General features: G+C 41.2%; 1 protein-coding gene across 1 annotated transcript; it reads left to right on the top strand.

Annotated features, from left to right (window-relative positions):
- The first annotated feature begins 5,719 nt into the window (after positions 1–5,719).
- Positions 5,720–15,544, top strand: RAB9A (RAB9A, member RAS oncogene family). The gene is made up of 2 exons (XM_071560341.1): positions 5,720–5,903; positions 14,471–15,544. The coding sequence occupies exon 2, from the start codon at positions 14,505–14,507 to the stop codon at positions 15,108–15,110; it is 606 nt and encodes a 201-aa protein (XP_071416442.1). The 5' UTR covers positions 5,720–5,903; positions 14,471–14,504; the 3' UTR covers positions 15,111–15,544.
- Positions 15,545–17,812: the final 2,268 nt, after the last annotated feature.

Below are 17,812 nucleotides of genomic sequence, written 5' to 3'. Positions count from 1 at the left end.
CTGACAACATTTGTGATGTAGTATGTAACATCACTTTGTTTTGAACTGCTCATCACTAAATGTGTAATGCTAAGCTGTATCTACAGATCCATGTTTACTGAGCAGCTAAGAAAATGTAAACAGCAAGTATCTTAAACTTTTCAGACCCCCATGCAAGCCTGCCTCACTGCCATCCGAGTGAGCCGTGCCAGCAGCAGCAAGCTGGTTCTAACCTTTGGGTTACTAGCCTTTCACATCTTGATCTTTCTTCTAAGATGTGTAAATAATAAAATCCAGTTACTAGCAACTGCAGTTGCGGATTATGGTATAGAAACCATAAAATTAATAACTACAAATAGTCATCAAATGGATTATAACCATGTCCCTTTTAAATCTATTCCTTAACTTTATGCTGTTTAAGAACAGTCAGAGCTCATAGGGCAAAAGCTCTTGTACCCTCGCAGTTATAAACTCAGCATTTTAAAGTAGTTTTCCATGGTGATACATTGTTAGCAGACATTTCTCCATTGCCTTCCTTCCAATAACATCTGAAGAACTCAAAAGCTGGCTCTGTAGCAAGTCCAATTAAAACTAGACATTGAAAAATGAGAATATGTTTGGTAAATTTAGTGAAATCCAGTAATCATGAAAAGAATTTCTGTTCCTGTTGAAAGAGATGAAGCCTTTAACCTTTACTCAGGAGTTACCTCATCTAAGCTCCAAGCTGCTGGTTCAATACACACAGTTTTTAGTATCACCTAAAAACCAGGCAAAATATATGCCCCTGCTTGCCCAGATGGTAGTCTGGGACAAGGAGATCTGGGAATACTGGCAGAAAAGAGCAGAAGGTGTTGGGAGACAGGGAGAGTGAACTGCATTGTAGTAAGTATGCCGAGGACACATCTCTAGGAAATGAGGTTTTGTTGTTCCAGGACTGGTGGAAAAGCTCATCTAGGTTTGATTTCACTTTATGCTTAGTTCATGCTGACAAACATGCTGCCCACAACTTCACATTTAACAGTTAGTGCAACTGTATACAAAATAATAGATTACTGTGTTACCTTCTTAATCATCTTATGCTTTTTGTTATTTTTACCTAGCACAGTTCTTTACCAATTTGGCCATTTTTTCATCTACATTTGTATCTGATGCTCATTACTTGAAATATCTAGTAGAAAGTAAATGTCATGTATGGCAGCATGTGCCACTAAATATGAGAATAGTCTACACACTTGAAGTGCCAAGTATGAAAGACAGTCATTCAAGTAAGTCATTGCTCTTATTTAAATAGGTGTGGTCATAGTTTCACTAAGCAAAGTACTGCTCCAGGCCACAGTTTGTCAACAGGTTATATTGTCCCTACCTCGATTGTGTAACTGTGCAGGCTTAAAATATTTGACTGGATAAGATTGTATGCTTTGTCTCAAATTGTCTCTAAAAAGTCACCTTGAAGCTACACAGCGTATGTGCCAGCAGGAGTATGTAGATCTCTTGGATTACAGGGATTATGGGATCAAGAAACAAGAATAAAGGAAAAGCTTTGAAAAGTGAGATTCTTTTATTTTGTTGGTCATCTTTTTTCAGTTTGTTCCAGGTGCTAAAAAGATCTCTTAGCTTTTTTAAATGTAGGCAATTAATTTTGGTACAATGTTTAACATGTCCATGATGCTGCTCCAAAAAGGAGTGTGATATTAGAGGTGATCCACACAAACATGAGACAAATATATGTTGAACAAGGCTGAAGTCTGTATTTGTTTTCACTGGGTTTGCCAGAGGTGCTGTAAATTTAACTGCTTCTTGAATCTTGTGATTTAACAGTAGCAATAAAGTCTTAAACATAAATTGCACTCAAAGATCAAGCAGCCTGTAGCTTATGTCTTAAGAAGATGAGAGCTAATTTCATACAATAATGAATTTCATACAATTTTCAATGTAAAAACAAACATGGTATTCTGAGAAGTGCTCTGTTAATAGGGATCAATGTCATTCCCTTAACACCAGTGATTGAGTTCCACTCCCAGATCCATTTCATTCTGTACTATTGAGTGCCTTTTCCATCTCACTCATAACCCCCTTACTGTGCAATTTTTAGGGGAGTACGTAGCTGCCATTTGTTTATAACTCTTTCTTACTTTCAAAATGAGAAGGAAATTTGTGCTGTTTATTTTTCATTTAAAATGCATGCCTTTGCTGTGCTGTGTACATTTGCTACTGAAGCCAAGGACTGCAACCCTTTAAACAGCTCTTTTTTTTTTTCTGGCAAAAAGGAAAGTTACCAGGTAACAGGCTGTGGTTAAGGAGCAAATATGCTGAATTACAGTCCTTCCGAGACTCTTCAGGGTGTAATGGCCAATTCACTGCCTGAAGATAAGGAAAGAAACAAGAGCACTTTGATAATTTCTTAGATTGCTTGGGGGCTGGTTTGCTGCATTCTGGTATGAACAGAGCCACAAAGGCAGATGACTTCATGTCCCTTATTTTGTACTGCTGTAATTCAGCCAAGAAGTGACAAAGTCATGTTTTATTAAGGCCATGTTATCACTTGCCAGGATGGGATTAAGTCTCCTTGCCAGCTGCAAGGCAAAAAGCATTATTCACAAGCTCTATTATAGGAGAGCTTTGCTGATACAGAACTTACCCATACTCATACAAGAAATTTGCCCTTTATTTGCCATTGGGATGGGTTTTGTGCTGTTTGTTATGATGTGACATTAACACCACCACTTCATGAATACCCCTCTGTGAATTAAATCCTTGGTGCAAAGTCAGCTTTCAGGTGATGGTGCATGTGAGGGACCAGCAAGGGCAGTTTGCTGTGCAGGAACAGGTGAGCCAGGAGTGGAGGGTGGGTGACAAGGCATGCAGGCACAGTCACTTCAGTAAAAAGAGTCACTGCCCCACATCACCCAACCAAAAAGAGCAGGACACATCTGGTGATAAAAATCTGCCAAGACGCCAGTGAAAACCAGGCAGGTCTGGGGAGAAGGTCGTGCTGTTCATGGGGATTGGGGCACAAGGTGGGGTGCACGAATGGGCCACCAGGCTTGTTCAGTGTCTGAGCCAAAACGTGGCTCTTGCTGGCAGCAGGACCCTGAAGCAGCTACTCCCACCAAGCACTGCCCCAGCCCTGCTCACCTCCCTGGGATGGTCAGGCAGCAGCCTCAGGCAGGGACAGACCCCACAGCACCCACCACTGGGACCCTATGACTTCTGTAGAATTTAAAATGGCAGTGATTTTGCTGCACATGTTTCAAACCACACCCTGGCCTGGGCATTTTATTCCATCTGACCCCAGAACCAGCAGGTATACATGATGTGCCTGGCCCTATCAGTGGCATTATTTGTTCTACAGCAAATGCTGGTTTTGTTACTTACATGAATAATAGTAACAGAGTGGACACAAGGGGAAAAGACATTCAGTTCCTGATCCTCAAACCCTGATGCTTGTGTATTAACCATGAGTGCAACCCTGTGAGGCTCCATTATGCCCGTAAAATCATAAGCGTAATTGCTATGATTACACCATTGTTCTTTTCTATTTTCTTTTACGTTCCAATGGAGAAGAAATAAAAATACATCTTATCTGAGAAATTCAAAAATTTTGTTTCTAACTAGAACTTGAAAAAATTGAGGTACCTGGACAAGATGAAGAAATGGGTCCATGTGAATATCATAAGGATCAATTTGGCCAAGTGCAAAGTGCTGCACCTGGGTCAGGGCAATCCTGGTGTCAACACGGATTGGGAGGATAATGTGTGAAGTGCAGCTCTGACAAGAAGGATTTGGGGTTGCTGGTAGATGAGGCTGGACATGCCCTGGCTATGTGTCCTTGCAATCCAGAAAGAGTCAAAAGCAGCATGACCAGCAGGCTGAGGGAAGGGATTCTGCCTCTCTACTCCACTCTTGTGAGACCCCACCTGCAGTGCTGCATCCAGCCCTGGGGTCTTCAGCACAGGAAGGACATGAACCTGTTGGAGTGAATCCTGAAGAGAGTCATCAAGGTGATTAGAGGGCTAGAGCACCTCTTCTATGAGGATAGTCTGAGACAGGTGGGATGGTTCAACCTGGAGAAGAGGAGGCTCCATGGAGATCCCCACTGTGGCCTTCCAGGATCTAAAGGGAACTTATAAGAAAGATGGGGACGGACTTTTTAGCAGGGCCTGTTGCAGTAGGACGAGAGGTAACATTTGTAAACTAAAGAAGTGTAGATCCAGACTGGACAGACTGACTGTATTCAGACTAGGAAGGTTTTTTACAATGACAGTGGTGAAACACTGGAATATGTTGTCCAGAGAGGTGGTAGGTGCCCTATTCCTGGAAACAAGGTCAGACTGGATGGGACTCTCAGCCACCCGACCTAGTTGCAGATGTCCCTGCTCATTACAGGGGGATTGGACTAGATGACCATTAAAAGTCCCTTCCAATGCAAACTATTCTGTGATTCTAAATTTCATTAAATGTATTCAAGTGTCTGAGAATCAGTGTTGTCTCAAAATAAAAACATGATAGCTTCACCCCACAATGTATTAAGTGCAAAATAGAGTAATTATTTCCTCCACTTATAAATGAAGCTTTTTTCTTTTTAAATGACAAAATAATGCCATAACTGATCAGAACATTTATGTCTTAGAATTACCATAATTTAAAAAGGCCATTTTTCTATCTCTCCAGCACTTGTATTTTAGTATAGCATTGAATGAAAGCAAATCCTAGGAAAAAAGTACTTGAACATTTTCCAAGTCCTGCTTTGTTACATAAGAATGAATCTGGTATCCATCAGATTTGCCTCTAGCATGGACTGCCTTTTAGTAATCCTGCTCCTGTCAGTAGGAGACATCTCCTTTTGGCATCACTGAGATCTTGTTTTCCACTCTTTGGGCTGTGTTGTAGGTCTGATCCAAAACAAGACAACTCTGCGAGTGGCAATTCCAGTCTGATTGTATCTTCCTTATGATGGGAAGCATGTGATGACTGCTTGAGGAAATGGGTCTACTTATGCCCGTCATCACCTATTCCTCTTGTTGATGTGGGAACCTCTTTCTGCTCTTTTCATTTTAATTATATTTTGCCCTATCCTCGTGGCAAGAGCACAGAAAAGACTTTATCACCAGCTTCTTTAGCCCTTTTTTCCTTGTGATCTTGTTTAAACAGTCAGGTTGGTGTTATTCTAAATTACTACATTTAAAAAAAGGGCCTGGCTACTCTTTTTAAACTGTGTTTTTTGTATTTTGGTGAATTACTTCATTGACACAAGTATGGTTTTAAATGTTTCTACTTATAAAGTGGATCTGCCTTACAATCATGAGTTTGCTTGCTTGGGGTCCTTTAATGTGGAGCACAGTGAGACTACTGCCTTTAATATATTACTTCGACCTCCAAATGTTTTATAAAGGTATTCCAGAGCTGAATAATGCGGAACATTCAGGAGCAAAATAGTGGGATCTGTTTCCTGCACAACGGAGTGGCCGCTCTCAGGCATCACACAATAGTGATAGATGGGAGGCACAGCCCTCGACAGGCCGTGCAGTGCGCTGGTGGTGGGCACAGTCATTCCCACTCCCACTCGCATTCCCACTCCCACTCGCATTCCCACTCCCACTCGCATTCCCACTCTCACTGCCATTCCCATTCCCACTCCCCGTTCCGCAGCTCCGGCCAGAGCGCGTGCCTCCTTCGGGGGGCGTGGCCTCGGTGTCGGTGGGCGGGGCCTGGGTCGCGGGACTCGGCTCACGTGGCCGCGCCCCGCCCCGCGCGCGGCCATGTTGGTTGTGTGCGCAGGGCCCGCCGGTGGCGCAGCGGGAGCGGGGCCGGGCCCGGTAGTGGTGGCAGGAGCGACCACAGCCCTTCCCGCGGGCCGGGAGCGGCCTCCCCAGCGCGCCCGGGAGCGGCGGCTGTCGCCTTCCCGCGGTCTGGAGCCCAGTGAGGTTGTGTTCTTTTCTTTGCCCTTGTCGCCGCGTTCCCCTCTCGCTCCCCCGGCGCTCTCAGGCGCTGCTCGGCTCTCCTGGCGCGGCCTGCGGGGAGCGGGAGGGCAGCCCCGACCGGGGCCGCGGTGGGAGGGGGCCCCGGGCGCTGCCCGGAGCCCGTGCGGGCGGTGGGGAATGTGGCGTGACCCGGGATCCCGTGACTCCGGGCAGGCGGTGGCTCCTTCGGGAAGCGGGTCCTGCCGGGCTGTTCCCGGCGCCGACCCCGCAGCGCTTCCCCGGCACTGATAAAGATCTCTGCTCTGCCAGGGTGAAACTCGGTTTCGACCCTGTGTCGTCAGTACGTTTCAAATCGGAAAAAGAAGAAATATTAGGGCTCCTTTTGTCGCCTTTTCTCGTTGCTGTGTGCTGGGAATGGGCTGCCCAGGGAGGTGGTGGAGTCGCCGTCCCCGGAGGTGCTTAAGGGAAGACTGGACGTGGCACTGAGTGCCATGGTCTGGCTCACACGGTGGTGCTCAGTCATAGGTGGGACTCGGTGATCTTGGAGGTGTTTTCCAACCTAATCGATTCTGTGCTGAAGAGGGACAGGACTGCTCAGGGCGCCCTGGGGTTTCAGTTCTCATTTTTTGAACCAGAGACTCAATTCAGCCCCTCTGCGGGGCCAGTGGAGTTTCCCGTGGCGGCAGATGGGGCTGTGCGGGCTCAGGTGTGGTGCTGACCGGGGAGGGGTAAGGATGGGGATAGGGCAGGATTGGCGGGCTCAGGTGTGGTGCTGACCGGGGAGGGGTAAGGATGGGGATAGGGCAGGATTGGCGGGCTCAGGTGTGGTGCTGACCGGGGAGGGGTAAGGATGGGGATAGGGCAGGATTGGCGGGCTCAGGTGTGGTGCTGACCGGGGAGGGGTAAGGATGGGGATAGGGCAGGATTGGCGGGCTCAGGTGTGGTGCTGACCGGGGAGGGGTAAGGATGGGGATAGGGCAGGATTGGCGGGCTCAGGTGTGGTGCTGACCGGGGAGGGGTAAGGATGGGGATAGGGCAGGATTGGCGGGCTCAGGTGTGGTGCTGACCGGGGGAGGGTAAGGATGGGGATAGGGCAAGGATTGGCGGGCTCAGGTGTGGTGCTGACCGGGGAGGGGTAAGGATGGGGATAGGGCAGGATTGACTGCAAGTCGCTGACGTCCGGGTGGTTAATGGGCAGTGTAATTCCGTGTCACATGTAACTTGTGCAAAACAACTGAGTGCAAGAAATCTAGTCTTAAAAACCTCTCTTAGTGGCCTTTATATAAAGGTTATGTGTAGCAAGAAACACAGAAAGCGCTTAATTTTTATTAACTTGGGTGGGATAAGCAAATAGGGGATTTCTTGACTAAATTTTTGTCACAAGTTAAAACACTTGTCTGCAGATAGCTGTCATGCAGCCTCCTGTCTTACAAGTTGTTTTTCTTCTTGTCCACAGTAATTTATAGCTATACTAAATAAGCATGTGGGTTTTATTTGTCTTTACTTTTAAAGCGTTGTGCAACTCTGAAGTTGTTGATGCTTGCTTTTTTTAGAGCAAGGGTTGTTGTGTGTGGCTGGTTTGTTTTTTTTTTTATTTTGTAGGGTTTGGGGAGGATTTTTTTCAGTTTGTTTTTGGTTTGTTTTATTTTTTTTGCTGTTCCATGACTTTATAGTAGCTTATAAGGTAACAAGCTATAATGGCAGACTGGAGGAAGAGCTGTTTCTCAGACATACATACCCAAAACCACTTCTATTGCTGGAGAAACCTAACCAAAGGAGGGTAAAGCCATATCTATATTTCATACTGACATCAAATTTATAATGAACTGTTATTTTCCCCTATTGTCTTTCAGGTTGTAGGGAACTCTGTTGTCTTAATTTTAGTGAAGCCTTTTCTGTCAAGTTAAAATAGATAGTGTGTATTAAAAAGACCCCAAATTCTAGCAGTCCTTGTTTTGCTTTGAGAGCTCAAACCAACTATTCATTGTCTTAATTTAAAAATATGTGGAGAAAAAAGAATTGTAGAGGGTCAAATAAGATATTTAGATTTCAAGATTTGTTTTATTTTGTGTCAGTTTAGTAATAAATCATGCAAAACAGACTTTTCAGTTCCTTAGGATTAGAATTTTACACAAGCATTTCACAGTGATTAAAAATTTCCCAGCAAAAAGGTTTGTAAGAAGTCCTTAAGGGGTTGGTGTTTGTTTTAAATAGTGTTCATTCTCCTTGGTGTTTTGTTTTTGTTTTCATTCGCTACAAAGCAGACAGTATGTTGGCCTGGTACAGTGTAACCCACTTAATGCCCTAGGGATGGGTTTCATCAAATAGTTATAGTGGCAAGTGACCAATAGAGGCCACTTGAGATTCCCTGAAGGAAAAGGGAAACTAATGCAAGGGAGAAAAATGAGCATGTATGAGCAGAAATTGTTGTTGGATAAGTTGTTGAAAGAGTGGAAGCAGTAACAGAGAAGTAGGTTGCAAAGAGAATGTCAAATAGCTCATGCGTTGTTAGAAGTGTTGGACCAAGAGCAGCAGCACCAAAGGGTGTTTTGAAGTTGGCTGAAAGTAGAATATTTAAGTTGGAAGATGCTTAACTGTGAGCTGCTGAGAAATGTCAACTCTGATTAAATCCCGGTAAATAATAGTTTGCTCATTCTGCTTGACCTTGGGGAATGAGGTGGGAAGTGAAGCCAGGTCTCTGCAAGATTAAACTGGCAGAGGTGTAAGTGTAAATATTTCTCCTGACAAGTTTTGCTGATTGACTTTGTGGGTAGATAGAAGCTGGAATAAAAGAAGTGATTCTGGCAGTAGAAATTGGGATGATTTCATGACCCAAGGGTTATGTCGACTCGAGGATTCCTTCCCTTGGCTGCTGCTTCTTTCATAGTCCTGAGTCATGCCAGGCAACTGTTTTGAACTACAATCCTGAACTACATAGGAGTTAAAAACAAGCTTATAAAGAAACCCTTCAATACAACTTTTTTGGTATCCAAATGAGTGCAACAACTGTATGTCAGTTCAGTTTGAGTTGAGTTCATATCAGAAATTACAAATAAATTCTAGTGATATTCTGGTGTTAGATAACGCATGTCTAAGCTGCTGAAAACAGAGGCAATTTTCAGATAAATTACCAGCAAACTCTTAAACATCTGTCTGGAAGAGAATACAGACTATCTTCGTAGTGTAACACTGCAACTACAGATACAGGAAGGAAGAGTTGCAAGGAGATTAAGACTTTGATAGGTCAGGCTTACAGAGAACTGGGCAGCTGACAAGTGGCTGTCAGTAAAGGGGCGTTCCTGGTCAGCTGTTACGTCAGTGCCCTGTGGAAGGGAGGGTCTGTTTGGAAGCTGAGTAATGCCTGTGCTTGTACCACATGCAAAAGTACAGAACGTGCAGCATCCTGACTTCGTATCTGCGTGTTTTCATTTGAATTGAGAGAAAAATCTGTCAAGGTCAAACAGACTTGTGGCCTCTTATGCACTAAAAAAAATGTTCTCGTGCCACTTAATTGGTCAGGATGTAAACTACTGCCTCCTAAATACAAGAATGAGGATTGACTAAGGGGAGAAAGTGAGAAATTTGCTTCTGTCCATTCTTCTCAGGTTTTTGGAGACCTGCAGGTCTGCTATAGGCAATGAGTTTAGTGATGGATAAACTCCACAACTCCAACTACATAGTTTTTGATTCTGCTCCTTGTGTTGCAACTCTGATAGTCCTTGGGACTTCTTTTCAGATATTTTTATAGTGAAGCAATAATGACTAATGAGGTAGTGAATGTATATTTCTATTGAAAGGTGTTTTTATCAAAGTACTTGAAGTATTAGTGTGCCTTTTTAAACTATTAATATCTGATACCAGTGGTTTATACATTTGTCAATAAGCTTCAAAGCTGAAATGGATGTGCTGTATATGTGTAAATTTGAGGGAAGGAAGTTATGAAATATGGTCAGTGTTATGCTGACATAACTTATGTGGAACTGCTCATTTTGCTTGTTGGCAACTTAAGCTTTTTTTCCTTAAATCAAAGATGTCCCCTTTTTTCAATAATTCTTGCCTGAAAGTTTATTAGATTGTAAGTAAACATGATTACTTGAACAAACTCAAACGTGTCTTACCTTGGATTCTTTATCCTTCTCCAAGTCAAATGAGTGTTCTCTAACACTTAAAGGACAGTGTAGTGCATATCTTCACAAAAACCTTTGGGTTTAGTCTTAATTTTGTGTATCAGATGGTTGGTTCATCAGTGACCACTGAATGAAAATGGTGATTGAAATAAATTTTGTTACCTGTTTCCAAGTTAGAAAGATACAAGGGGAGAAACAATAGTCTGGAAATTAGAAGTGTCCTTTGTAGCTGTTTCAGTGGTGGGATTGCAACAGATCCAGTTTTTGACGTCTTATTAAAGTAAAAGGAAGTGAGGTGGGATATAATTCCTGTGTTTTTCTATTTGACTGGTTGGGTTTTTTTTTAATGGTGTGCTGTGGTGTCTGGTATTAGTGTGCTAAAAGTGAAATTATGAATAGGTCCAGTTAACTTGGTTTGCTTAATAGTTACATGGGGTTGTAGGTTGGTGACATCAGAGATACAGTGTAGTCACTGTGTTGGGGAACAGTATTTCCGTAGAGAGAACTTGAGTTCATCACCTGTCTTCAACCTTCAGTGCTGTGGCTTAAGCAGATCCTCCTTAATCTATGAAATTATTTTCATAGTTAAAAAAGACAAATTCCTAGACTAAGTTTACATGTTGCTGCTATGGTTTTTGAGACCAAGAATCTCACTTTTCTTTGAGTGCTGCTGCAGTACATAAGCAAAAGAGGTGTTTGCACTTAAAAGAAAAGTATGAAGTTGACATTTGTGGAAACAATCTAAATGGATAGACCGGACAAGGCAGTGGAGTTTCACTAAGCTCTGAGGGACTGGGAATTGAAGATTTTGTAATGTGAACCGATTTTACTGAGGTTGCTTAGCATGTTGTCTTTAGTCTAGACAGCAAATATTTGGACTGAAAATGTAAATGTTTGACTTGTAATTCATTTCACTGTCTAAAAGGGACATCCTGAAAGGCAGCAATAATGTACTTTTTGTATTATGGCATATGATCATGTTAAAAATTATATTTAGCAGAAAACATTCCCTGCTTTTAACAGAAATATTGAAGTCAGTGATTTAAGTGCTTGAGTCCTGCTAAGTTGGTGGAAGCAATTCAGAAATGGTTATCAAAATGAATCAGAGTGGGGCTGCTTTTTATTTATTTCCTCTGACTTTCTTTGACTATTGAAATGATAGAGGAACATGAGGGAAGATTCTTGTTACAGACTCCTTTGTGTACTGGGCTGGGACTACTTTTACTTTAAACTAATTGTGCAGCTCAGTAAGAAGTAACTGGAATGAAGTTACCTGTAATTCTGTAGTGCCTTGCAGTTCCTGATGCACAATCAGATGCACATTAGGAATTAAGCTTTTGTTTAGTTTTCAGATGCTTAAAAATGATTTAAACTGATGAATTAAGGTAATAAATCTTCAGAAACATGGTATCAGATGTTGACCATTCCAAAAACATTGTTGAAAAGCAAATTATACAGATAGGTTCGAAGTATATAATAGGAGAAATAACATTATTTCTCCAAGTATCTAAAATATTTTATCATTGCTTTACTTACTGAAATGTTAAGGCTTCCTAACTTGGCAAAAAGAAATAATTACAAAAATTGAGCTCTTCAAATAACTAAAAATGTGAAATAGAAAAAAAAATGCAAAAGGTGCCAGAAACTGCCACTCTGGTTCAGCAGATGTTCTCAATCACATGATCAGTGAGGCTGCAGACAAGTCTGTTGTATAGAAAGAAAACTATAATTGTATAAAGTCTTTGCTACTTTCAAACAAAAATACTTCTTAATGCTGTTTCAGATCTGGCTTATAAGCATTTATTTAAATAACTGAACCTATATTCCATTACTTAGGATTCAAAACTTGACAAAAAACTAAACTGCTAGCCTAGCATGGCAACTTCTGCTGTGGCAACTGGATGTCCTGAAAAGCAAGGTGCTCTGCAACATAACATTGAGATACTTAGTTTCAGTAAGTCCTGGGATGGTGTTTCTGTAGCCTTGGTGTGAAAGGACCAGTTTGGTTCTAATTGAAAAGACACTTTTAATGGTTTCTGGTTGGTCTGTAATTGTCTACCCAGTAAAACTAATTTCATGGTCATCAGTCTCTTCCACCTCACTGTAATGGCCCACATAGTTGAAATTGTGCAAATTACTTCTGCAGGCTCTGAAGGTTCTACTGTTAACACTTTCCTCACTTTTATTTTGTTGAAAATGGGGCTTCATGGAGGCACTTCTGTGATAACTGCCTTTATTTAAACACAGAGGCTGAAAGAAAGGAGTGCACAGTACCAGTTAGAACTACTTAAGTCATTTATTTATTCACATTGTGTCTTTTAGGGAACTTCTGATTTCTGTAAGACAAAAAATAAATTGTAACTTGTTCCCTACACTGGAGCGGAAGAACAGGAGAACCCTCTGTTCTCATGAAAGTGTTAGTTATAAGAAGCAGCTCCTGTTTAATGGCATAGCTTAGATAACTTACTCGTTAAGCAACAGTAGAAATCAGGGAGATAAATGAATATACTGGGCCATTTTCAAGAGTTAAACGTGAACCTCTAACTGATATTCCAGTGACTCTCCTAAGGCTTTTCACATACATTAAAATATGTGTGTTCATACCCCGAACCACAGCAATCTACTTGTTGCTCCTAAGCAGTTTTAACATTGTTACACGAACGTGTAAGGCAGTTAAATGCCTCCCTGACATCCGATCCCGTCAGATCTCGGAAGCTAAGCAGGGTCAGCCCCGGATTAGTACTTGGATGGGAGACCTCCTGGGAAATGCCAGGTGCTGTAGGTTCTAGTCCTGAGGACTTCAGTGTCACTGTCCAAGCTCACTCGGCCGTGGCAGATGAACCTCAGGACTTAAACGGTGGGGCCAGTTCTGCGCATGCTGAGCCTCACCTAAAATCCACTGTGCAGGCTGGAAGGGCACACCCACGTGGGGACAGCCCTTCCCAAATCTGCGTTCGTGAAGCTGAGCCACACACACACGAACGTGTACAAAATTCAGGATTTATAAACATTGTTGTTAATTACACAGCATGAATGAGTTAAATTACTTGCTCTGAACAAATTCTTAACGGAAGTAGCCAGTTAATTATATTTTGAAATTTGTATTGAGGCTTCAAAGTATTCCTTCTGTCTTACTGTAGTTTGTGTGTAACAAATAAAAGATGAAAAGTCACTGATAAAAAGATTCCTGAAATTTCTCACTCCTACTGTAGGCCTTGATTGTAAGGTGGCACAGAGTCATATGACTCTCACACCAGCTTGTGTCAGGTATTAAGGCTACAGTCACGCTCTGTGGGTGATGTATATGCCAGTAACACTAATTACAACTAGCAAGACCACATTCCTTCCTTCAAAGAAAGAGACGGACTAGGCAACTTATGACTCATTTCCATTTTAAATAGATGCTGTTTTCAGAGAAGCCTGTTTGGGCTGAATACTTTGAACTCTTTTTCTATCAGGCAGGTTTAGGAACAGCAGTTTGCCTCATATAGGGACTTGAGTTTGGACTCATTAAAACGAAACTTTACCCCCAAGCAATTAAAACACTATTTTGCAGTATTAGCACTATGGCAGTGATGGCAAAGGTTGGGCTGATACAAAGCTCTAATGAGCAAACTACCTTAATGCTAGAGAATTTTTTTTCCCATAAGTCTGACAGTTAAAAAGCCTTCACTGGTGCCACTAACTTGCCATCCCCATGCTGGCAGCCAGTCTATTCACTATCACTTCCAGACTTTGACAGTTTTAGTGTGGGAAGTTGACACTTACTAACTGAAGTGTCAGTGTAGGCTTGACCTCAGTATCTGGCACCTTGATTGCCACTAAAGCAGCAACAGTGAATTTGCTTTTGTAGTAGTTGTAATAGTATTTCATTCATCAGTGTTGTTGTGCAAGGAGTAAACTATAAAATACTGAATATTTGTGTGATATCTAGTCATGTGAGTTTTAAAATAAAATTACAGCATTTGCCTTTGTTCTATTGATAACTGTTTGCAGTGAGTTGGTTTAAAAAATAACTTTGCTAATGAAATACAGCACTGAAATGTCTAGTTTAGTGTACATGTTCTCTAAAGTTCTCTCATTTCACTTTTTTGTCATGGATATTTTTCAGTGCACATAAATCATTGCACTTGTTGAATGTGATGTGACACCCCTGCTGCACAAAGGGGGTGGGGTTTAAGAGTTTGGGGCTTTTAAGTGACAGACTAGTAATTTACTGCTTAGACTGCCCTGCATCCTGCAGTCTGTGGAAGAGACACCATTTAAACACAGTATTCTGTGGGTATTCTAACTGGAATATCTACACTTTACCTGTTTAGTGTATCCTTCTGTTTTTGTACATGAAACTTGGTGGACTTCTAACACATTCTAGATATTTCTGTGTGTAAAATTTGCTGCTCCCAACTCTTCCCTTTTTAATGAATTTTTTTTAAATCTTTACAGGTGTAGGAAATCAGGAGGATCTTTTCCTGTAACAATGGCAGCAAAATCATCCCTCCTTAAAGTAATACTGCTGGGAGATGGTGGAGTTGGGAAGAGTTCGCTTATGAACAGATACGTCACCAACAAGTTTGATGCACAGCTGTTTCATACCATAGGTGTGGAATTCTTAAATAAGGAGTTGGAAGTTGATGGACATTTTGTTACAATGCAGATATGGGACACAGCAGGGCAGGAACGATTTAGGAGCTTGCGGACTCCTTTCTATAGAGGTTCTGACTGTTGCCTGCTAACCTTCAGTGTGGATGACTCGCAAAGCTTCCAAAACTTAAGCAACTGGAAGAAGGAATTCATTTACTATGCAGACGTCAAGGAGCCTGAAAGTTTCCCATTTGTGATACTGGGTAACAAAGTTGATATTGACGAAAGGCAAGTGTCCACAGAAGAAGCCCAAGACTGGTGCAGGAATAATGGCAACCATCCCTATTTTGAAACCAGTGCAAAGGATGCCACTAATGTTGCAGCAGCCTTTGAGGAAGCTGTTAGAAGAGTTCTAGCCTCTGAAGATAGATCAGATCATTTTATTCAAACAGATACAGTAAACCTTCATCGGAAACCGAAACCGAGTTCATCTTGTTGTTGACTTTAATTTCTTTTTGCCAAATTACTGTTTACTAGCTTGCTCTATAAATGAATGGGAAAGATGTAGTAGATAAAATAACAAATGGGTTTCACTCTAATATTAAATTCATAATATTCTGCTGCTTTCATGGGGGAGAAAAAGAAAAATCTCCATTCATGAGTAACCCGTTACTGAATTAGTGACACTTTCTATGTAGGAAGACATCAAGTAAAAACATAAGAATGTAATTTGCCAACTTTATTCAAATGATAAAGTCTTTGAATATAATTAAAACTTGAAAGTTCTAGAAGCACTACTTTGGAGAAACTGTTCTGGAATTCAGGCACAAAGATACTTTTATATGTGTATATTTCTATGAAATCAGCATTCCACTTTCGTTTTATTAGACATCGGTTTCTTAACAATGCTAGATATTAAACTTCAGTCTCACTACATTCCTTTTGCTGTGAGTGGTATTTCATCTCTAAAGTGTTTATTGTAAGTTAACATAAATTACCTCCAGGTCTCCTAATTGCCTAATGTTGCTGTAATTTGTGTAGGGTTTTAAGTAGGAAATATTTCCTACATATTTAATGTCCATTTTCCTTTCACTTACTCTTCTAATGCTGCACTAATTTTTCCAGCAGTTTAATGCAAAATACTGATGATTTTTAAAGTTAATGTGTCTTTGCCTTAAGTCTATCCTAGCATGTTTCTGATCAGTAAGGTGAGAAATCTGAGTAACCTAAGTGTAACCATTTTTTGAAAAAGAAATGCTTTATTCAGTCAGCTTTAATAGCACTTGAAAGGATCCACATTATGACACTTTTTAGGATAACTTTTAGTGTACAGCCTTAAAGTTCCAAACTTCTTGTTCCTGTTAACCTGAGCTATGAATGTTGACCAGTAATATCTGCACTGTGAAACTAAGGATTGGCAATATGTAGAGAACTCAGGAAGCTCTTGACTTACAGTAGATTTTGACAGCTTTCAGCCCTAATACAAATATATAACTATAGATGGTGTTTCAGCTGAATTTGATCCTTATTTAAATTGCTATTTTAGGATATGGACTTGTACATTTAAGATAATGTCTTTATATTACTGAACTAATTTCATAATGATGAACAGGAGCAAATTCTGTATTTAATGGAGTCTTTTTTGCTGTCTTGCAGACAAAACCACAGGTATATTTGAGGCTTTCAGTTGCAGTTTAAGTGGTAGGATACTTGTATGAAAAATTGTTCAATACTGGCCCTCAGAGTAACCACTGCCCTTGCAATAGCAAAACTGACTGCACTGTTGCTTCCATCTGTAGTCTGACTGCTACAGGTAACACATGTTGTGGACTGGAAAAGGAAGTCTGAGGCCTGTAGGACAGGCAATGTTTAAACAACTGCTTTCTGTACAGCAACTTTTGTGTTCCAATAGAAAAGTCTTTCTTAAGAGTATGGTACTAGCAAGCATTTCCTCTTGAAGTATGTGATCAGTCTGTACCAGGTGTACTTATTTGGAAGTAAAGCTTGCAAAAAACAAACCCTTCTTGTTGCTCATAGTACACTTTTCTGAATGTATTGTATTCTTACTTGAACCTGTCCAGGACAACTTTACCCTGTAGATCTGTTACTCCTGCTTTAAAGTGACATCTTTTTACATTTTGTGCATTTCTGATTCATCCTTGCAGTCCTGCACATACAGCAACAGAACTGTGTTTTAAGCTTCAGTCACTGAGCAGCTAAATATAGGTTGAACTGCTACTCCTATTTAATTTCTAGTCAATGAATGAAAGGATCTGTGAAGAAAATCTTAGCTAAACTGCTCCTAATCTTAGGATGAGGGAACAAAAAGCTTTAGAAATGAAAACTGCATTAGGAGCTACTAAGCTAGTGACATGAAAGTGTTGTAAAATGACTACTTACTATTTAAACCTTCCTTTAAAATGCATTTTAGCAGAGGTTAAGGCTGAAACAAAGCAAGAGCTGAAGATACTGTGACTAGAGTACTATAGATAGCCTTATTTTTTCCTTTTAGCAATCTTATTTGAATGGTGAGAACCATTGTGGTCTTGTGCCCAGACATCCACCTGTGTTTTCCCATCTCTCCCCATTTTCCATGTAACATCATGGTTATCAAATGGCCATCTGAGAAGCTGGCTTAATAAAGTTTAATAAAGTAGATTTAACAAAACATAATCCCATAGATGTGTATTACTCATGCCCTGGGAGCTGCTGTCTGACAATTGTACACTAATCACAAAAGTGGCTAGTAAAGATAAAGGGGGGTATACATGCTGTAATAAATAAGACAGTATAGGAATTGAGATCAGGAACTGGTCTCAGAGGGAGACTACTGAGTACTTACAGAAGCAAAAGTCTTCTGACAAGCTGTGCTTGTTAGAACAGCAGAATGGGAAGGGGCAGAAGAAATGAGGTGGGGCAGCTGCCAGCTTGTGTCACAGCAAACACTATCAATGCTTAATTGCTGCCAGAACCAGACTGCTCCTTCAACAGCTGCTCTGCTGCCAACAGAGCTTCCTCCTAAGTCATATGACGTTACCTAAACAGTAATAGCACCTTGTAGAAAGCATAAATAAGTGTTCCTCTGTGCACAGAGAGGCCCTTTGGAGCTCTGTCACAAGACTGCTCCTCAACCACAAACTGCTGATAAATGTACTGATAAATTCGCCTGTTCCTGTGGCCAGTAACAGTCTGTTTTCATAAAGC

The sequence above is a fragment of the Pithys albifrons genome, chromosome 1 (genome assembly GCF_047495875.1).
Source record: "Pithys albifrons albifrons isolate INPA30051 chromosome 1, PitAlb_v1, whole genome shotgun sequence".
NCBI lineage: Eukaryota > Metazoa > Chordata > Aves > Passeriformes > Thamnophilidae > Pithys > Pithys albifrons.
Note: the sequence above shows the minus strand (reverse complement) of the source record. Positions and strands in the feature narration are given on the sequence as shown.